Source organism: Xiphophorus hellerii, chromosome 7 (assembly GCF_003331165.1).
Source record: "Xiphophorus hellerii strain 12219 chromosome 7, Xiphophorus_hellerii-4.1, whole genome shotgun sequence".
Classification (NCBI taxonomy): Eukaryota; Metazoa; Chordata; class Actinopteri; order Cyprinodontiformes; family Poeciliidae; genus Xiphophorus; species Xiphophorus hellerii.
In genome coordinates, this window is record NC_045678.1 from 22684509 (window position 1) to 22706799 (window position 22291).

The 22291-nt window shown below is 36.5% G+C and overlaps 3 protein-coding genes across 7 annotated transcripts; 2 read left to right on the forward strand and 1 right to left on the reverse strand.

The window, feature by feature from the left end:
- The first annotated feature begins 430 nt into the window (after positions 1–430).
- Positions 431–5711, forward strand: LOC116723396 (ADP-ribosylation factor-like protein 6). Of its 5 annotated transcripts, XM_032568244.1 has the most exons (9): positions 437–775; positions 929–979; positions 1096–1157; positions 1235–1303; positions 1387–1481; positions 2239–2368; positions 2771–2826; positions 2979–2991; positions 5010–5711. In XM_032568244.1, exons 1-9 carry the CDS (start codon positions 653–655, stop codon positions 5047–5049), a joined length of 639 nt encoding a protein of 212 aa, XP_032424135.1. In that variant the 5' UTR covers positions 437–652; the 3' UTR covers positions 5050–5711. The 5 variants fall into 5 exon arrangements, with proteins under 5 accessions (XP_032424134.1, XP_032424136.1, XP_032424138.1 ...); XM_032568245.1 differs by lacking the exon at positions 2979–2991 and having other exon boundaries at positions 433–775; XM_032568246.1 differs by lacking the exon at positions 929–979 and having other exon boundaries at positions 436–775.
- Positions 5712–5755: 44 nt separating this feature from the next.
- On the reverse strand, positions 5756–13156 carry LOC116723395 (F-box only protein 47). Its single transcript, XM_032568241.1, has 10 exons — positions 12785–13156; positions 11709–11870; positions 11536–11612; positions 10465–10539; positions 10070–10178; positions 9568–9741; positions 8256–8405; positions 7996–8138; positions 6906–7065; positions 5756–5908 (listed from the first exon to the last, which is right to left on the reverse strand). The coding sequence occupies exons 1-10, from the start codon at positions 12975–12977 to the stop codon at positions 5808–5810; spliced, it is 1344 nt and encodes a 447-aa protein (XP_032424132.1). The 5' UTR covers positions 12978–13156; the 3' UTR covers positions 5756–5807.
- A 4526-nt stretch (positions 13157–17682) lies between these two features.
- LOC116723671 (claudin-14) lies at positions 17683–21856 on the forward strand. Its single transcript, XM_032568740.1, has 4 exons — positions 17683–17873; positions 17963–18210; positions 18342–18591; positions 21003–21856. Exons 3-4 carry the CDS (start codon positions 18358–18360, stop codon positions 21504–21506), a joined length of 738 nt encoding a protein of 245 aa, XP_032424631.1. The 5' UTR covers positions 17683–17873; positions 17963–18210; positions 18342–18357; the 3' UTR covers positions 21507–21856.
- The last annotated feature ends 435 nt before the right edge of the window (positions 21857–22291 follow it).

A 22291-nucleotide genomic window follows, 5' to 3' on the forward strand; every position in this document is an offset into this window, starting at 1 on the left:
CTATTATTTTTTACAAGTTATTGTTACTTAGTTTAATTTTTAAGGTCCACTCTTCATTTTGTCTCATCTTTCCTTCTATTATAAAGTTTATGTAGCATCACAAGTATTTGTAACAACCAAAAGATGAAGCTGTTGGACATGCATGTTTCAAACATCCTATGGAAAAGTTTCATATTTGCTGCTGTGAAAAAAATGGGTCAAAAATGTAACATGTCAGACCAATGGTTGTCCCAAAATGAGTGATTCTTTTAATCAATATGTGAGTCAGTGGTTGCAGGAAAGAAAAGAGCTGCATCTTCTTCTGTTAGGTGCCATGTTTCTATAACGGGCCCCAGCAGCCTAAAGGGGGATCCTTCAGAGTGTTACAGTGTAATAAATCAAATGCATCAGGATTGGGGGCCTGCGGAGCTCCACACTCCACGAGCAGGCCACCGGGTGGTTCACTGGATTTAATTCACCGTAATAGGATTACCTGCCACAAGCTGGCGATGGCCAGGCAGCATCTCATCTATTCACAGCGAGAGCGGTGGAGCCTAAGTTTTATCATTAACATTCGCTTTAGAGAAAATCTGCAAACACGTCCTGATCGAATCGGGCCATCTATGGGGTAATGTGTTGAAAATCTAAATGGTGTTGCATCAAGCCGAGTGAAATGGGGCTGCTTGACAAACTGTCAGGCTGGCTTGGCCTAAGGAAGAAAGAAGTCAACGTTTTGTGTTTGGGTCTGGACAACAGCGGCAAAACGACAATCATCAACCAGCTCAAACCATCTAATGTAAGTTTTGAAATGTTATTCTAACTGCCGTTTTCTTTCTTGAGCCTCGTCTTGAGAATAAACACAATTACTTAGCTGATAAATTATCTTAAAATCCATTAAAGTATACATTTGGATGCCTATTATTATTTCTTTGCAATCATTCATTTTCAGCATCCAAATCATTTAGGTCCATTGTCAGAAGAGTGGAAACATGTTAGTCAGGTAAAGCCCACGTCATACCTCCCTTTGTTTCATAGTTGACATACTTTTGCTATTACTTGTCTTTATTTGTGTGTTCGCATGTGTCTGTGCGCGTGTGCAAATGTGTGTGCATGTAGACAGCGGCTCAAGAAATAGTCCCGACAATTGGCTTCAACATTGAAAAGTTCAAGAGTTCAAGGTAAAACGCAAAAACATTTCAGTATCAGAATCTGGCTGATGTTATGTCACTCATTGTGTTTTTCTTTCTGCATGCAGCCTGTCCTTCACAGTCTTTGACATGTCAGGCCAAAGCAGATACAGAAGCCTATGGGAGCATTATTACAAGTAGGGCACAAAAATAGACAATGTGTGCATATTCTACATGCAAGTTTTCAATTATTATATTGGTGATTGATTATTTTTAATAGAGAAAGCAACGCAATCATATTCGTCATTGACAGCAGCGATAAACTGAGAATGGTTGTGGCAAAGGAGGAGCTCGATAATTTCCTCAGCCATGAAGGTATTATAAATATATATGTATATATATTTTTTTATTTTATTTTTTTACCTAATTCATAATTAGAGAGACGTTTTAGTCTAAGAGGTGTCCAATATGGCAACTACATGAACTTTTACAACTAAAAGCTTACATGTATTTAATCCAAGCTTGTCTTTTGAGATGTATTTTTGCACTGTTACAAAAATTAACTGCATTTATTTTTGCTTTCAATTATTTTGTAGGGTTTGTGATCAAGTCAGACTTGGAATTTTGATTTCCAACTTTAATTATTAAAAATCTTTATAGAGTGCTGTGATGCTGGTTCTCATCTGATCATTAAAAATGCAAATGTAACATTGGAAAAATGTGCATTTTATGAAATCTTTGTGTTGCTTCTGCTTTGTAGTTTGTCTACATTTGCATCAAGTCTTTGAAATTCACAGTGTCTCACTGTGTCAGGATAGAGGACCTGACTTTTACTGCAACATTTGTATTTTGTTTAATTCCTTTTCTATTTTTAAGTATCAACTGACCATTTGGGGATGAAAAAAGTAATTTTCAAAATCTGCCCTGATGCTTTCAAACAGTTATCAATTTTCATCAGCATGACAGAGCATATGCATAGTGTAAGATGACATAAAGTAGGTAGATAGCAATCAAATTGCTTCATTGCTCTCTCAAGTTTGGTCCAAAGGTATTGCTGGAGGGTCATTTACCTTAGGATGCACAATGATGTGATTGAGGAATTAGTGTCTTATCCTCACATCTGTCTTCCTAGATATCTGCAACAAAAAGATCCCGGTACTCTTCTTCGCCAACAAGACAGACCTGCGGGACGCTCTGTCTTCGGTCAAGGTCTCGCAAATGTTGTGTTTGGAGAACATCAAAGACAAACCCTGGCACATCTGGTAAAGTATCAATTACTCTGCTTTCACCTTGATGAGTCATCAGTAGAAAAGCTGCTATGTTGTTAATTTTATTGTACAAGGAGGAGAAAGCAGCCAACTTACTCACCATAAACTCAGAGAGTAAAGCATGTTTACTTGCTGTTCATAATCAGGGACAGACTTTCCAATTTTGCTTCAGTCATGGTTAAACATGGCAGAGAGACTGAGCCACATGGAGTTATTCAGCAGCTTGGCTCACTTGCATACATGTGTTTTCCTCCTCCTTGTTTACTCATTAGACAGGTGGAGGCCGAATGGATTAAGAACTGGACAGCTTTAAACAGTCAGGGTCCAAGAAAAAAAAAGGCTGGAGAAAGGGAATGCTCCATAAACGACTTAACCGCTACACATTTTGTTTTTCAGTGCCAGCAATGCTATCAAAGGAGAAGGTCTGCAGGAAGGGCTGGACTGGCTGCAAGGTAATTTTCCCTTTTTATCATCATACAGGGATAATGGAGAAAATGGGTTTCAGAACTGAAATGGCAGAACAGTCTCTCTATCATTTATCCCTTTAACTAACTGGCAATAAGTTGTTCTTTTTGTTGTGATTTTGTTTCTTTTAAACTCATAGATCAAATTGCACAGTAAGTACCCAAGAGCTAAAGCTTGTCAATGTGGAGTGATGCACATTTCTGTAGGTGTCTTTGTCTGTGTTAGGTAGTTTGAGTCCACTTTAACTATTTAACACAAAAACTTTTGCTCTATTGTATATGCAGCTGCAAAAGCAATCACATAGTAACCAAATTAATACTACAAACTTCAATATATTTTGGGGGGATTTTATGTGAGACAAAGATGTGCACATTTGTGTAAGTGGAAACGTATTTGTGAAAATGTTTTGTGGGGGGGTTTTTTTTCTGTTTTTACTAAATGTTGCATGCATTTGTGTTCAGCCCTATTTACTCAGTTGCTCTGCATTTTAGAGTCCATTTAAAGTCTCTTAATTCATAAACAGAGTGCTGTGTGTAATTGGTTAATTTAATATAATTGGGGTATGTTGCTGTGCTCTGTGAAGGCAGAACAACATAGAGAAAGTTAATGAACAAACTGCATCATGGAAAACAATAAACAAACCCAACAGCTGCTCCAAGGTATGGCCGTCCATCTGAACCGGCATGCCTTTTGTGGAACATATAAACTCAGAGAAGTAGTCATTAAACCCATGGTATTGAGTGAATACCATGGGTATTATGGTATTAACCCTGGGTTAATACCATAAATAGAACTTCCAACATAGTAGCTGTGCACTTAAATGTAATTTTATAAATAAAACTAAAGCAGTTTGTATCCGTTTACGGCCAGATTACATCAATCAGTCCTTCCACTGTTTTCCTTTTTGCAATTCCACAATCGCGGAAATTCCACTTTTTGGTTTTTCAGTAAAAATGGTCGAAAATATTGAGCTCAAGAGAGTGCCAACTCCCGCCTCCAGGTGGCAGTATTTCTTACTTCTACTACTGTACAGCGCTGTCTCAGCTTTCCTTGATGTCAAGTTATAGTCGGTACGGCGAGTAACACAAGTCACATTCACCGTTATACGTGAAATTTGTTGCAATTGTTTAAAAATTAGCATCACAAAATCAGTGATTTTAATTGTAAAATTAAAAAACAATCAGAAAATCCTGGACTGATCAAAGTGAAAAGTTTTGTTTAGTTTTAAAAAGCAGTTATCGAATGCACACACAGTTGTTTAGATTTTAACAGTTTGATAATTGGTTTTATCTATACATTATTAAACACTTTAAGAAAATTCATGATCTTAATTTGTTAAAAAGTCTAATCAATTAGTAACTCAACTACTGAATTACTAATCCAATTATCAATAATTTATATTTAAAAATTACATCATTTTGGTCCATCTGATGGACCTCAAATGGGGAAATTTTGGTATTTTATGGACAAAAATGACAAACAATAACAGATTAACAGAACAATAGCAGAATCAGGCAAAAGAAAAATTTCCCAAATCAGTTTCTTTTAATATCAAACTTTAAAAAATAACTGCAGGTGTGTGTCTGTGTCTGGTGGATTTTTGGCTAAAACATTCCTGTTCTTAATCCAGTGGATAGAGAATCCAGAAATGTTACTCAAGTAAGAGTAGCGATACTCCATAAAAAAAATTACTGAAGTAAAAGTAAAAACTACAGCATAGTAAAAATACCTCTAAAAGTTTTTTGTTTTTTTTTAAAAAAGTTACTCAAGTAAATATAATTGAGTAAATGTAACTAGTGTTACTACCCAGCCCTGGTTGGAAGAGCCTCATTTCCAGCCTTAAATTTAACTTAAAATGTTTAAGACTTTCTAAATATGCAAAGCTACAGAAACATAAAGTCCAAAACATTTGCAGCAGGTTTTTTCAACAATGTACAGATGAGGATGCTGAACATAAATGCACTTTTTTGCCAAAAGATGCAAACTTTACCAAAAAAAAAGGTTCCCAGTTTTTTTATTTCTCCTTGAGTAATGCTGTTGCTGTCTTACATCCCATTCTCACCACAAATATTAGTTTCCCTTCAAGAGCTTTGTGAATCCAAGCCGTCAGTAGATCATTAGACTGAAGTTCAACCAGACTCTAAAGGATTTTTCCCCTTTTCTCCTGCAGATCATATCAAAACAATGAACAAATGAATGACCAGGCGTGATCGGGACGCAGGGACGTACAAACTGGATCTGACTCGGTGTTTCAGGTGTTCGTCACTCTTGATGTCCTTAAACCTTAAACTTCAATGTCAAATAGTCAAGCACATTTTCTCTGAGCTGCACTTTTAAAGACTCAACTTCCCTTTAAAGCTGAACGCTGCAATCTGAGTCAAGTGATTGTTTGAAGCATTTCTCATCAACTCCTTATACATCACTACAGAGTGTGCATGCAGTCTGAATGTATACATAATCTGGGTTATTTTCTACATGCAGTGAAGCAGCTTTTTTAATCTATTCCAGTTTTTATCTGTTTTTTTATTTTTGTTTTCTGAAGATGCTGTTAAAGTCAAATGATGCACTACTTGGAAATTTTTAAAAAAAGCTTATTTCCTCAGTGTATGCAGTGGTTTTTTATAAATTAAAACAAGCTGACAAGAAATATTAGAAAATACAATTTTATTAAATCACATGTTCATGTTTATCATGTTAATTTACTGGATAAATTAAATAAATACAATGCACAAAAGTTTTTATGCTAACAAATAAATATTAAATACTCATATAATAACACATCCAACAGAGCTTATGAACTGCATTGTAAAATTTCAACACACTAATAGCTGAATAAATAACAAAACTGTTTAACAAAAGCATTTAAACAGCATGAAGTGGTTCGGTTTTGTTTGTGCAGTTCTTTTAATTAGACGACCCCCTTCATTATTGACATTTGTTTCCATATTTTGCCTTCTATAAATCCTTCTTATTTAAGGAACATGTGGAGCAGTTTAGTGTGAAAGCGAGCGCTGGAGTCCAGGAGGATGCAAAAGGTCTGGAAAGTCTCTCTGTCTTCAAAGTTGTTCCCTGGAGACAGAGAATTGTTGTTGACATTTTTAAATGCTTTTAGGACGTGTTGGAGCTTTTCTCTGGGGCAAAGTTACTGCATCTACAACCATATAGAACCATAAGAAATGAAAAGAAAATATTTTTTAAAAATCTGTAAGCAAAGTCAGTAGAAGTTCAAGTTTACAACAACCTGCTTTATTTTCTTTTTACTGGTAAATGCAGACTAGATCTCTCTTATTTTCTGACTTTTCCCTATTATCAGCTTTCTCTGCTTAAAGATGGCTGACTTATTCACATGAATAAATCCATTTCAATGTGGCTGTCCAATTATACCATTAGGAATTAGCATGAGTGAAGCAGAAAAGAAAGGCTGGATCCAGTCAAAGACAAATTAAGCTCTTATGTAATGGCTTTCCACTGAGATAATGCAAAAGAGGAGGTGAAGCTAAATGTCATCTGTCTGAACACTCACACACACACACACACACACATACGTGGCTATCTTTGTGGGGACTTTCCATTGACTTCCATTCATTTCTACAGACTAAACCTTACCCCTATCCTAACCCTAACCAATTCACACCTTAGTCCTAAATCTGACCCCTGACCCAAAAACAGAGTTTCCTCTTGTGGGGACCAGGCTTCGGTCCCCACAAGGAGCAGTGGGTCCCCACTACGTAGTATGTGTCAGGAAAAAGGGCCCCACAAGGCATTACAAACAAACACTCTCTCACTTGAGCAAGGTTTAAAAACAATTCCTCTACCTTTTCTCATGTTATTTTTGTAAATATTGAGTAAACTTCTGAATATTAATCCTAAATCTAGACTTGGAACAATGGTGTAAAGGGTGCAATATTCCTACTATATATTCCAATATACATATAGGAATTAATCATTTAATCAGATATTTTTATCTTCTATTTCTATATATAACTATATAGATATAGGAATATATAACATTCCCAGTATATATTTTAGTAGGAAATATATTCCTGTTTAAGCCGCTTTAACCCACCTGCCACAGAGGACTCGTAGAACTCTCTCGTGACTTCAGAGAACATGTTCTCCAGGTGCTGGATGAAGGTGAACCTCTCCGGCGCCGTGCTGAACACCTTGCAGATCTGCTGAACCAGCTTCACCGCCCAGCTCATGTGGTAGCCGTCCTTCTCGCACACCTGAACCAGGAGAGGAGCAAACACAGCAGGAGACGGAGCGATTAGCGCCTGCTTACCAACACATGCAAGCCTGCCGCAATAAGCAATCAATTAATTGGCAGGATAAATAAAATGAGCTCAATTATTTCCATTTTAAAGAATAATATTTTATTATTTTTGTTTACAAACATCAAAATATATTTTATTTAGGGTTTTGGTTGTGTGTGTTAGTTTTACATAAATTTTTATATGAAAAATGTATATGAATTACATATTTATATTTTTTAAATGTCTAGACATTTTTATCTTGATTTTTATATATGTATGTAAATATATATATATATATAAAAATGTATATATTTTGTGGTTGTGTTTTATTGAGGATATTTAAAATGTCTTACTGTTCATGTTAAGTTAAAGGTTATTAGTCTATGAGAGAGCAAACTTGCATTATTATCCGATTATCAATATATTACTTGAAAATGGTCTCAAAACAAAATTTGTTACTGTTTGTTCATGTTACCAGAGAATTTAATTATTTTCTTTTTGACACGCAAAAAAGATGTTTTGTGTTACGATTTGTTTATTCTGTTTGACTTTAGTTGCTTTGTCACAAAAAGATAAGTTAGGAAAATTTACACTAAAATTAAGACACCAAAAATAAGCACTATTGTTGCTTCCAGATTGGCAGGTCTGAATATTTTAAAATCTGTACAAAAAATATATATATAAAATTTTCACATACATTTTCTCAGATTTACAAAAAGAGAAAATATCCAGTAGGTGGAAATAATGTGGCTGACATTGTCCTGTCATTGCCAGAGGACAGACGCTTCCGACAACAAAAAGAGCGTAGCAAGGTGCCCCGAACAAAACGGATGACGAGTGTTTGTTCAGTCCTAGTTCTCCTCTGAAGGCCGAGTTCATCTCCAGATAAATCTGTGGTCTCACCAGGATGATATGAATGATGACCCTGGAGATCTCGTCCAGTCGTCCATTGAGGGCCTTGCTGGCCAGGAAGGTGTAGCAGAGGCTGCTGCCGCACAGAACCAGCAGGCGGGCCACGTTCTCCAAGTACCACGGCTGGGGGATGACTGCAAATCAAACACGCACACGTCACCGTTTTCCAGCTAATCCTTCACTTACCTGAAATACTGTCTAATTTCAAATCAGTAATAAAATATTTTCCATAAAATCCTGATGTAAAATACCAATGAGCTCCTCCAGGATTGACAGCACTGAGTCGGTGCTCCAGCCTTTGACTTGCAGCGTGCCCGACAGCATCAGGATGCACTTGGCCAGATCCCACAGCGCGCTGTGCGGCAGACCCCGGTCCACCAGATCCTCCCAGCCCAGAACACCTGCAGGGAGGACAGGCCGGATAAACGTCACACACCACAGAAACCATCAGAACACTTTCACCTTCTGCAATGTAACTGCATTATCTAACAATCAGTGAGTATTTACTAGTTACATTTACTTCAATAATTGTGTTTCCTAATTAGTTAAAACACCGCAATTGTGAAATTGTGTTTTTTCTGAATATCGCTAGTGTTATAAAACACAACTCTTCTCTCTTAAAGAAACTGATGTACTTTCTTAAGTCTGTTTCATTATTTTGTGGCAAAATTCCAAACAATTAGAAGAACTATTAGAAAGAATACCCAAATATATTCAGAGTTGGGTAGTAACTAGTTACATTCACTCAATCACATCTACTTGAGTAACGTTTTTTTTTTTAAACATACTTTTAGGAGTATTTTTACTACACTGTACTTTTTATTTTTACTTGAGTAATTTTTTATTCAGTGTGTAGAAAATCCAGAAATTTTACTCTAGAAATACTTCATAATAAAACAAATATGCTTTAAATAGAAAGACACAGACCTGCAGTTTTTATTCAAGTTTCATAAGATCTTTTATTGAAAGAAACTGATTTGGAAAAATTTTCTCTTGCCTGATTTTGTTATTTTTGTGTTACATATATGAATTATTGTCATTTTCGTCCTTAAAATACCAAAATTTCCTTTTAACTTTATATTGTTTATCTCAGGAAGAGTCATCCAGCTGCAGCCTGTGGCAGAGTTCACGCAGAACTGTGGATTCACAGGAGGAGATTTACCCGGGTCTGACGACCTTCATCCGTAATGATTCTCCTCGCTTCCTTCTGTGGGTTAACTCACTAGCTACCGGAGCTAAATTAGCTCCCACAGATAACACCCGTTAACGGTCGTTCTCCTCGTTTCCACAACATGCCTGTAACATCTGCCCAGGTCAGGATTTTGCGTCTCGAGTTAAAAGTCGCAGAGGAGATATTTTTATCTTCTATTTCTTTTACTAAGTCATTAGTAATTAGGAAATATTAGAAATTTTTTAGTGCTTATTATATTCATGGCAGCAGATTTCAGTATAAATTATTGTACAGCATTTAATCATTTCAGCAGCCTGAAAGCGTCTGACATGTCCTAAAAATGTCGACACCCCAACACTTTTAGTCGCTCTGCTGTCTAAAAGTGACCTCACCCTCATGCAGTAAAGGTCCAAACAGGATGAACAGTAGGTGGGCTTGGCTGACCAGCGGCCACGGCTTCAGCAACTGAACCAACCAGAACTGTCCATCTGGCTGGTTCTGGCATGGGTCCAGCAAAACTTTACGGCAAAACAGACGGAGCTGCAGCTCCTGGTAGCGCTTCAGCCCTGAGAACAAATACATTTACTGCTTTTTTAAAAAGGAAATTTCAGATTTTGCCACATTACGACCAAATACTTATCTGTGCTTAGGCCTGTAATGATCAATTGTCCCAATAATTACTGCAATAAACAATAAAATTATTGTTTTGAGATAATGGAATAATAATCAAGTTCGCCCTCTTAAAGAGCAATAAACTTTCGTTTTTGTGAACCATACACATTAACGAACCATATGATTATTTTTAAATATAGGTAAAATTAAATGTTCCTCTCCATTGATTACACAAAACTGATCACTTATTGGCAGATTTTCCACACACTCAAGGGAACGCACCTGGTTTTGTGGTGAGTAAAGCTTCAGTCTTAAGCAGGAGGTTTGTTTGTTCACAAAGAAAGCAGAACACTCTGTGGCACTCCAGCTCATCCCATCCTGCAATCAGGGTCTGTGAAGCAATCAGTGTAAAAACACAATTATTACCCACAACACCCCATGTTTGTATTAAATTATCGACTGAATTGCTGAATCTGATTTTAGGTATTATGACACAGCACAAAAATGAAAGATGGATTATTTATTAAATGGGTAAATATGTGAAATTAAAATATTTCTGTAGCACCACGTCACTTTAACAAGCAGACTGTCTCCACAAATGTAACCTCCTTTAATTCATTTATGTTTTTATTTACATTTTTCACAGAATATCCAGCTTTTAGAAACAAGGCACTCACCTGGAGCAAGACGCCGTATCGGGAGAAACCAGTGCAGTCTGGTGTAAAGCACTGCTCCAACATGAAGCAGGGTATCTAAAATACCACATCATTTTATCAGCGACATAAGATGCTAATTATTTGTTTAAATTACATTTAGGCTGAAAGGACAGAATCAGAAAGCCAGAAACAACAGAAAGAGTTGCAACTGATATGTTGCTCTCTTCTGAATACACTAAAACAAAAATACAGCAAGCTAAGACTGGAGAGCAAAACATTCTTTCAGACTTAAATAAATAATTAAAAAGCATGAGAAGAAAATAAAAAAAGCCCACAGGGGGAAAAAACTGTTTTTCAGTCTGGTTGTTCTCAATCTTTGAGATTCTGTCTCTTCAGGTCAAGCTAGGTGAAACATTTTTTAGTGCATTAAATACTTTTTTATATGGCACAAATCTGAAATTTTGCATTCATCACTTACAGTATGTTCCTTTTCAAAAATGTCAGGTTACAAAAAACAACATAAATTAAAGCATTTCAAAACTTTTCTCCCTTCATTTTAACTATTCTGTAAAATTCAACCAAAAAAAAAACAAATCTTGTTGGCAAAAATAAAATTTCAGCATTTAGTGTATCATCATCCCACATCTTGACTTGGAAATATTTACTCAGTCTACCTTAAAAAATGATCTTCAAATCTCTCAGATGGTGAGAAAATCTCTCACCCTTGATCATCCAAAAACTTAAGCCTATTATTTAGCTGTTTTTGATTTAAACTTAGACTGCTGTTGAGGTTGAAAAATGAGATCCAATTTCATTTTCACCTTCCTAGCAAATACGTCAAACGTTCTGAGGCGCCTCAAAAAAAATGCTAAAAGAAAAAGACTAAATGCTGCAACTGAAGTAAAAAATTTATCAACAAACTATTCACTCAAGGATGTGCGCACTTACAACATGTAACCAGGTTATTTGCTGTTAAATGTATTATTTGTCACAAACCAGGCATTTTATTAAGGTTGCAAATAATTTTAAAATACTAATAATGAATCAGAACATTCAACTACACTGTGTCCTCTTTCCTCTTTTTATTCTTACCTGTGAAAACTTGCTAAATATGAACTTTAACCTGTCTTTTGTGGGTAGGAGAAGGGTACACCTCTTGAACAACAATCCTGAAATGTGAAAAAAAAGGCTTGAAAAAATAAAAACAGAAGATATATAAAGAGAGAGAAATAAGTTTAGCTTACAAAGGGAAGTGAGTAAATTACCCAGGTGTCTGTAGTGCTCCAGCGTGGATCTTTGTTCTAACAATGTGGGGTTGTGAAAGCTCTGGATGATGGTTTTATTCCTCCAGGCCTGGGAGGAGATGTAGCTCACAACACAACTGGTGAGTTCCTTTGAAACCATGCTGAACACGCTGATGTCCACCACTGAAACACACACAAGTTAAAAAAAAAACATCATATTGTTTTACCTTTAAAAGAAGCAAATGTTACTAATAAAATGTACACTTTTAAAACATCATTCTGGAGAATAATCTGCTATATCATGGTTTCCCCCAGTGCATTATAAGTCTGGCGGGCCACCGGGCTTTACTTGTGCCTCCACCAGGCTTAGCATTGCTTATTTATTTAACTCTTTTTAAATGTTTGCATTTTTTAAGACTTTATAGTTGGTGTTCAGGTGTTACTCTTCCAATCTTTCAATAACACATTTCAATAACATTTTCAAATTTCCTGTCAACTTTAAACATTTTTTAACTTAAAACATAATGACTGCTCTAGCACCAAATCACCAAGCTTAGCAAGTTTTTTGTACATCATAACAACAGAAACAAAGACATTAAGTATATCCAGTAAAACTTGTAAAATGCACAAATACTAAACTTAGGCATATTTTGATAAAACTACAGCATAATACTTTAGCATTAAATATATTACTTTTGAATAACTGAACTTGGGGCTTTGATTAGCCAAGAGACAATACTTCAGTGACTTAATATTTAACACTGGATGAAAATTAGATTTGTGTATTATACTGTTATCTTTCTTTTTGAGTTACATACAGTAGAAAATCATAAAGAAATCAACACAAATATTAATCAGGTGAATATTTTCATTAAGTGTGTATAATTAGTGTCCTCCATGAATTAAATTACTGCCATAAATTACATTTTTCAACAATATTGCTATTTAATTAAACGCATTTGTAGCCTATATCTGTCCGTGCTACTTTTCCAGGAATGTATTCATAAATGTGAGATATTCTTTTAATAATTTAACGCCATTTCTATTATAAATCCAACGGATGTGTTAGTATTGTGGGTTTAGCGCTTTACACGCACCGGACATTTGATCCAGGATCATGTGGAACACCTCAGCGGGGAGTCCGTTGAAGAAGCCCGCGGCGGAGGTGCACTGGCTGCGGGTCATGACGGTTCTGACGGGCCGAGGCCGCTGGGGAGTCTTCAAATGATGAGACTTGCGTGTCCAGGAGCACTTCCTAGTATTGTTGGTTGTTTTTCTCACCTTTATCATTCCTGATAACCTTACTGTATTTAAACAAGTTGATCAAATTCAAGCTAAACGAGTTTTGACGACGTTGAAAGAAAGCTAGCAACGCAACATCAATAGCTCCGTAATTAAGATAAGCTAACAATGCTAACAAGACTAAAACATTACATTCAAAGTTGTTCACTTTACGTGTTAAGTCTCGTAGTGACTGTCATACTTAACAGAATACACTGTTAATATTTAAAATAATCTGACCTGTTTGCTAAAAAATGTCAAATAAAATATGAAACCGGCAATAAAGTCAGCTGAGTACTAAAGTTGCTATCTAATATACATCTCAGCACAACGGCGCGAAAATGGCTGACTTTCATCTTTGCGGCAATTAGGGCAAAAAAAAACAACATTGGGCAGTCATGAAACCTCTGTACTCTTATATAAACTAAAAACAAACAAAAATATTTAGTTATATAAGCAAATGTATATGGAAGGTTTGTCATTTTACAGAAAAAGGCAACATATTTCATAATTTAAAGTCATGATTATGGAATTAAAGCTGCTAGATTCAAAGTCATACTTTATGGAGAACAATTAGTGCCAGAAAAAACGCAAAAAGTCTGATTTTAATCTCATATTTCTGATATCATAATCCTGACTTCAGTTTCAGAATTATAACTTTTACACAGATAAGCACACTTGTGGAGGCAAATGCAAACAGCGAAGCAAAGCTAATTCAAGAGGAACATGTCCGATTCAAGTAAATTTTTTTTTACAAATGTTTATTCCCTATTTTGAGATTAAATTCTGGGATTAAAATCAAAATTCTGAATAAAATAAAAATTCTGAGAAAAAAAAGTGAATATTTTGAGAAAAAAGAGAATCTGAATTTCTAGATTTTTAGTCTGAATTTTGAGATTAAACTTAGAATTCAAAAAAACATCAAAATTCTGAGATTAGGTTCAAAATTTTGAGAAAAAAGTCAGAATTCTTAGAAAGAAATATCAGAAATTCTAGATTTGAGTCAAAATACTAAAAATCAGAATTTTTTCACAATTCTAAATAAAAAGTCAAAATTCTGAGACTAAAGTCAAAGAAAAAGTCATAATTATGAGAAAAATCAGATCTGATTTTCTAGATTTGAGTCTGAATTTTGAGATTAAGATCATAATTCTAAAAAATTGGGGGGGGGAGCAAAATTTTGAGAAGAAATATCAGAAATTTTAGATTTGAGTCAGAATGAATTATTTTTTGTAAGGGCCTAATCCGTTTTAGTTTATGATATTCATATTATTTATTCAAAGTGATATTCAAAGTTATTACAATTAAAATCATAATTGGGAGAATGAGATTAAAAGCACATCGTTTTGATTCTGACAGTCATAACGATGAATTTCAGTCATATTCATGATAGTCATATCATGAATGTGTCAATAATTGTGACTTTTAAAGTCACAATTATTAAATTGACATTCCTAATTATTATCTTCAAAACAATAGCTGTAACACAGAAAATCACAACTTTTAAAGATTCTGAAACGTACTAAATGAAAGGATCTTGAATTAATTTATGTGTTTGTTGATCAGGTGTGAATAAAGTGCAGCTTTCCCGTCATTTAAACCCTTATAAAGGATTGCCTGTCCACATCTTCGCAGTAGTGTTGCAGTGTCACCCTCAAGCGCTGAGAGAAGCAAACCCACTATATGCTCAGCTGCTAATCACAGGATTATTCTGTTTAACTAAGACTATTAAGTGTTCCACTTTCAAATGGCGTCTCCCACGGGCAGACCTTGGAGAGGATGATCCCTCCGCCGCAGGGATCACACAGACAGCCGAATGCTCCCTGAGCGACCCAGGGGAAGGGCTGAGAAAATGCTTTTGTACGGCAACAGGATGTCACGGTAGTCTACGCTCGGGACACAGACGAAGAAAGAAGGATGAACATCGGGAAGAAGACCTCATCTGGCTTCTTATACCGCACATAAATTCAATCAGGTAAACTTTCTGCACCTTATGCTGCTCTGCTCTGCTGCTGACTGTTTTTACTGTTTTAAAGTTGTGAATCACGTTTGTCGGACGCTTTTAATCTCCTAAAAGAAGTGAGGACAATTTTTCTTCTGTGTGGCGCTGCATGGCAACACTTCTCTCCAAATGTGACATTGGCGCTTTTTATCTGCTTGGGACTGTCTCTCAGGCCGTCTCTTACATGATGTAGCAGACACTGATGGACATAATGTCAGTGATCAAGCTGATGATATCTAAAACTGGCCTGTCACGCTGCTGACAGTCCTGCAACTCTGACAAATGGATATGTTGCTTGACAACTAAGATGACACAATCAGAGCGGAGCTTGTCCTGACGGTTATTTCAAACATTTTTGGGTGACTCAATCATCTGTACCCATTTAAATATGAGGTGGGTAGAGTACCCGAAAACTCTACAAGTAAGAGTAGCACTACTTCATTTTTACTCAAAAGTAACCATCCAAGAAATTACTCAAGTAAGATTTTGTAAAAGGTCTACTAAAGTGCTGCGTAACAAAAAGAAAAATTACGTCATCAGGCTGACCAAAATATAAAGTTATTAGGAAATGTTGGTATTTTAAGGAACAGAATGACAATAATTTATATAAGTAATAAAAAAGTAACAAAATCAGACAAAATACAATTTTTCCAAATCAATTTCTTTCGATATAAAACTGATTAAGATGTGTAAATTATTGGTTAAAACGACCCATGTGTCCAGAATCACATAAATATCACACAACAGCACTCTGTTTACAGGAGCACTAATGGCTTAAACTGCTTATGGGTCGATTATAAAGTTATTCTGCAATCAAGCCGACAGAATTATTACAAAATCATAAAAAGGAAACTAAGACAAAATAAAGCACAAAATTGGCTGTGGATAAGTCTGTTGGGTTTTGAAGTCAGAAAGAGAAGTGATTTGATTGTGATGTGATGCTCTTCCCTGACTCAGATTTTTTCATAATTTCATCATAATTTAATCTGTTAATCTGTTGAAAACTATCGGATTTGTTTCCATTTTAGTGCCACATATGGAAGTATGATTAAACTGAAATCAGTTTAAGGAGTCAAATATGGGTTGATTATGGGCAACAAATTTGATTTGAGTGACATTTGTCTCTGCTGTGTGAATGTAGCAACATATTTTCAATCAATTTTAGGTCTTTACTTTGATTGGTCCCTTTTGTTACATGAAAATGATTTGATTCAAACCATTTAATTGTAGCTTTAAATCTCTGCTCCAATGTCAAAACCTTTTCTTCCAGGATTGTAGCTTCATTCATCTTCCCATCAAATCGCACCTTCTCATCTATCCTTCCCTAAAGAGGGGATTATCACAGCATAACTCTGCCACCACCATGTTTCAACATGAGGATTGTGTGTTCAGGGTAATATGCAGTGTTAGATTGGCCAAAAGGTTGTATTGTAGTCTCGTATATCATCCTTTAAGCTTTTTGGTTTTGTTTCTGACATTTCTGTTGTGATTCTTTGGTCTTCATGATGCCGTTTGTTCACTGGTCTCTAAAAACTCTTAAACACACAGCTGGACTCAATTTCTTAATTAGGTGAAAGCAGGTGACATCACTGGAATACATTCATGGATTTCAGAGTAAAAGGGGTTGAAGACAAACCCACACCACATGTTTCAGAGTTTGTTTACTTTGGGGTTTTTTGTTGGGGTTTTTTTTTTTGCAAAAATCTGGTATTTTCCTTCCATTTCACATGAATAAAGTTTGTGGTTGGGACTTGCCTAAATGTGGGAAGGTAAATTAATACAAACACTCTAGTAGGGAACTGTTATGTTGTTAAACTGGGCTGAACTCATGGTGTGAAAGTGAGACAAGATTCTTGTCACAGCTTAGCTTTTGTTCCTGATGATTTCCTGTCATGCCTTCAGTGTAGTCGATCATTAAGTAACAACAAAAGGGCTTGTGTCACTGAGATTTTATCCAAGCAGTGCCAGGTCTAACAGAAAAAATAACCAGGCTTTGCAAAGAGCTTTTGTTCTCTGAGGAAGTCAGGACAATGAATTTGTTCTAGTTTCCTTTTATTTGGAGATTAAATGCAGTTTTCTGTCAATATTACTCAAATAAACATGCACATTCCTTGTCATATTTTGCTAAAAACATTTAAAAGGTAACAAGAGTAAATCATTAGAGCTTATTGACAGTTTATGGTAGCCTGGAGCTACAAGTTGTATTATTTTTACTTCTCTGTTTGCAAATGTGTAACAGAGTTTCAGACCGTGCAATCCCTAGAAATAATCCAACCTGACCTAAAATTAAACCAATTTCTGTGCTTTTTCTATTATACCAGTTCTGGACCCAGCAGCTAGAATCTGTCTGCAGATAATTCAGCGATAAATCATTAAGTAAGAACAAAAGTGCTTGTGTCACTGAGATTTTATCCAAGTAGTGCCAGGCCTAACACAGAAAAAATAACCAGGCTTTGCAAAGAGCTTTTGTTCTCTGAGGAAGTCAGGACAATGAATTTGTTCTAGTTTCCTTTTATTTAGAGATTAAACGCAGTTTTCTGTCAATATTACTCAAATAAACATGTACTTTCCTTGTCATATTTTGCTAAAAACATTTAAAAGGAACAAATGTCCTTTTAAAGTAAATCATTAAAGCTTATTGACAGTTTAAGGTAGAAAGGAGCTATAAGTTTTATTATTTTTACTTCTCTGTTTGCATATATGTAACAGAGTTTCAGACCGTGCAATCCCTGGAAATAATCCAACCTGACCCAAAATTAAACCAATTTCTGTGCTTTTTCTATTATAACAGTTCTGGATCCAGCAGCTAGAATCTGTCTGCAGATAATTCAGCCCCTCACCTTCAAACGCCCTGCAGAGCGGTGAAATAAGTTCACCGACTTAAAGTTGTGCTCTCAGCTCAGGTGGGTTTCTGTAAATGTTTAATTTCGTCTTTTTCCTGAGGTGTGGCGAAGAGCTTAACAAATATACTGCTGTGGTTTTGCCCCTCCAGAGGAGAGAGCGTTTACCAGGTGAAGCTGAACGCTGCTCTCATTAGTCACACATGCAGCCACCTGCCACTCACCGGAGACCGACGACGCCGGAGCGCTGAAAGTTTCCACAGCTATTTCTGCACACGTTCAGAAGAGACACTGGAGGAATGGCTCGGGCTCCGTGACCGGTGGTAAGCTCGGAGGAACATGTTGCTGCTCCGGGGACGATAAGACGAGTAATCCTGACTGAATTTCTGCCCTGGGAACTGTAAGTAATCTTGTGAGTGTGTCTTATTTTTGTTGAGTGGTTTTTGCACATTTGTGAAATAATCGTCACCTGCAGTGGTATGAATGTCTTCCTACTGAGTGATTTTAACTACTAACTTTGTCACTTTTCAGTTCCAGCGCTACGATCATGGCCAGCATGGCGGTCCAGCTTCTCGGCTTCTTCCTAGGACTTTTGGGCTTTGCAGGAACCATTGTCGCAACTTTACTCCCCCACTGGCGCAGCACAGCCTACATGGGGTCCAACATCATAACAGCCACCGCCTACATGAAAGGCCTGTGGATGGAGTGCGTCTGGCACAGCACGGGCATTTACCAGTGTGAGCTGTACCGATCTCTGCTGGCGTTGCCCCCTGACCTGCAGGTACTGAAGGTTTATCCACATGACCTGATCACTGCAAAAACACAAAATCTTACCAAGTACTTTTAGTCCAGTTTTTAGAGCAAATATCTTAGTACACTTGAAATAAGAGAAAACTAACGCACAAGTAATTTCTCGGCAAGATATATGGGCTTCTTTTAAGTCAATAATTCCCTAATATGGACAAAAAAGTACTAGTTCCATTGGTAGATTTTTTTTACTTATAACAAAATATTTTCCCATATTTTAGTGAAATAATCTACCAATGGAACTAGTACTTTTTAATTAATATTAAAGAACTGTTGACTTAAAACAAGCTCCTATATCTTGCTGAGAAATACATACATGCATAGATACTAATTGTACATTAGTTTTCTCTTATCCCACACGTACTAAGATATTGGCACTAGAAACTGGACTAAAAATACTTTGTAAGATTTTGCGTTTTTGCAGTGATGTTACTGTGAGAACCAAAGATGTATACTATTGAAAGGCTACACTGTTTAAAAAGACAACCCCTTTTTTCCTCCTCTGTCTTAAATTAAGAGTGTTTTCAACATCAAATAATCCGGTAGACTCGGTTTGATTGGGGACAAAAGTTGCAACAATTATTACGTTTTCAGCTGGTATGGTTTGCTTTCACACTGCATTGTGTCAAACAATCCAAACCCTTTGAAAAACCTCTTCCACCCTACACCCTGAGGGGGCGCTGCACCAAATAACCACTGAAGGAAATAACACAAAAACCCCCAAAGAAGCTTCACTTTTTAGCGGTTGTAGGATTTCTCTTTTGACTCTGGTTAAATATTTCTCCCTGTAGAGCTAGACATGTGCATTTGTTTTCTTTATTTACCCAGAATGCCCTGCACTACAGTTTGTTTCCTGCTTTTGGAGCAGTCTCCGGTCTGCTTGTGTCCACATATGCTTTCGAACTGCGCCAGAGTTCACTTCACCTGAACCAAGACCTGTTCAGAGTTTGATTCACTCCAAACGAGCCGGACACTGTAGAAACTAGAAAACCTAAAGTTCTTTTGTCTGGGCGGTTAGTCAGCTTTGTCAACTGTTTTTTGATTGGGGACAAAAATTTGCAACATTTGTTAAATTTTTCAGCTGGTGCGGTTCGCTTTCATACCACACTGTGTCAAGAGACACCAAACTTATTAAAAAACCTCACCTGTGGTGGCGCTTAACTACGAACCACTGATGGAAGCGACATGAAATCCTCAGAAAAAGACATGAGTGCAACTTCGTTCTTCACAAAATGTAAACAAAAATGGAGTTGCGTCAGATTTTAAATGTGAAGTGGTAACATCATGTTGTGTGGGCGTTTTTCTGCATGAGGAGCTGTTGCTCTTCACCAAAAAGATGGAAAGAACCTTAGTTCATTGGAGCCAAATCGCAATACTGGATCTTCAGATTCTTCAGTGTGTTTACATCTGAAACCAGAAGTTTACATACACATAAAAAAAAAACACTTAAACTTTTTTTTTTACCATGTAAGGTAAACTTACAGGCGAAACTTCTCTTGTTTTAGATCGGCAAATTATTTCTACTTGCCAATAAGACAATATGTTTATATATTTTTAATACTTTGCAAAAATCAGAAAAGAATTCACATTATCATAATGGGGTATTCGTGTGTAGACTCTTCAGAAAAGATATTAATTTAATGCACTTACAAGAATACTTTCCATATTCACTGTATTGTGAATGTTTTAGTTTAAATGGAGAAAAGTTTATTATGTAGGAAAATATTTTACATTCAGACTTTGTATATTTCGTACAATGCCTTCGAGTGCAAAGAAAAGCACTTCCAAATCTAAACTATTGTTATTATATGTTTATCAGTGGGTATTAGCAGTCAAACAGCACAACTACTTTCAGAAAATATGAGCTAAAAACTCCCCCAATATCACAGTTAATTACTTTGAGACTTTCAAGCAAATAAAGCATAAATCAAATAAAGAACACAAAAAAACTGCATAATGAGGCTGTTACATGTCTATTGTTGAATTAATTAGTCCCCTAGTATGTCTTTTCGTTTTGTTCTGCTAAAATCAGTGAAGATCTGAAGACTCACCTGATTTTATTTTAGGTATTATTACTTTGTTTAGACATTAAAGCTGGCTCTTCAATGAGCAACTGATTTGTTGTTTTTGCTCCAAAGACCGATTCATTAGCTCCATGTCAGTACTAAGAAAACACAGAAAAAACTGTCACTTAACTAAGATGAATCACACTGCATCAAATAAATAACTTCTCTTATTATATTTTGGTGTCGCTACTTAGGAAAATGGTAACTTTAAATGTGAAATGTAGGTGTGTTTGGGAGGAAAAATGTGAAATACAAAATGACAGTGTCTGCTTTATTAGAGAATGAACTTTCAAACTTTAGACTTTGTTTTTTTTTATAGGCTGCTCGGGCTCTCATGGTGCTCTCCTGCATCTCCTCCGTCTTGGCCTCTCTGGTGGCTGTAATGGGGATGAAGTGCACCCACTTTGCCCAACGTTCAGTGGTCAAATCCCCCCTGGTTCTCAGCGGTGGGGTCGGTTTCCTCTGCGCCGGCCTCCTCTGCCTCGCCACCGTTTCTTGGACCACCAACGACGTGATCATGGATTTTTACGATCCCTTTCTTCTCAGTGGGATGAAGTACGAGATCGGCTTGGCTGTGTATCTCGGCTACGCCTCGTCCTTCCTCAGCGTGACCGGTGGACTGGTGCTGTGCTGGAGCAGCAGAGAAAGGTCGCAGGGTCGCCTCCGTGCGCAGACACATCAACCTTCAGCTCCTCCACATCCCTTCAACAACCTAAACCCCCCTGCTCCTCTCTACAGGCCTCCTGAGGCCCTGAAGGACAATCATGCACCCTCGCTTTGCTCCCTTTCTAGCAGTGGATATCGGCTTAATAACTATGTCTGAAAACATGGAGATAATAACACATATCTTTAAAAAAAACACCATGTCAAACCAAAAGAAGAATACCTATTTTTTTCTGCTTAAAGACTCCGTTTTGAATTGAAAGCAAAACTCTTGAATTATTCAGCTTTTAAGTAAAGGGACTGGAGCGCTTGTCCTGTTGTGATGCATCAAATTGGCCAGTAGGTGGCAGCATGTTACAGGAAACGGAGAAAAAACGGGCTGTTGAAACTCCAGTTTCTGCAGCACTGAATACACAACTGTCCTGTCACTTTCCTCTTGTGGCCTTTTAGTCAAAACTAAAATGTTCACAGTCATTTATCTATTTAATTTACATCACAATAAAATAAACATCTATTGGTGAAGATTAACACGTTCTCCTTGATGAAATACATTTGGTTAAAAATGTTGGTTTTTTTAACAATGTCAAAAGTAAAGTTTGACACAAGTCATGTAGAGTTAGACAGCAAACTAGACTTTTTAGGTCATGCAAAACGCTGTCATTTTCACAAATTTTAGTCCTGCTTGTAATAGAGTCTTTTGTTTTCTCAGAAGTAAATGTTCATCCAATTTAGTTTTTTTAACATTTGTTCTGTTCTTTCTTTATCTTCAGCAAATATGAAATAAAACTATGTTAATAGGTATACTTCTGCTGAGACTTTAAATTTAGAGTCAACTGGAAGAAATGGAGACTGCATCTTGTGGGGTGATGGCTTTCCTTTGTTCTTTAACTCCAGTAAGTATCACATTTGAATCCCTTTTTTGGGCATTTTCGTTAAATTCGGTTT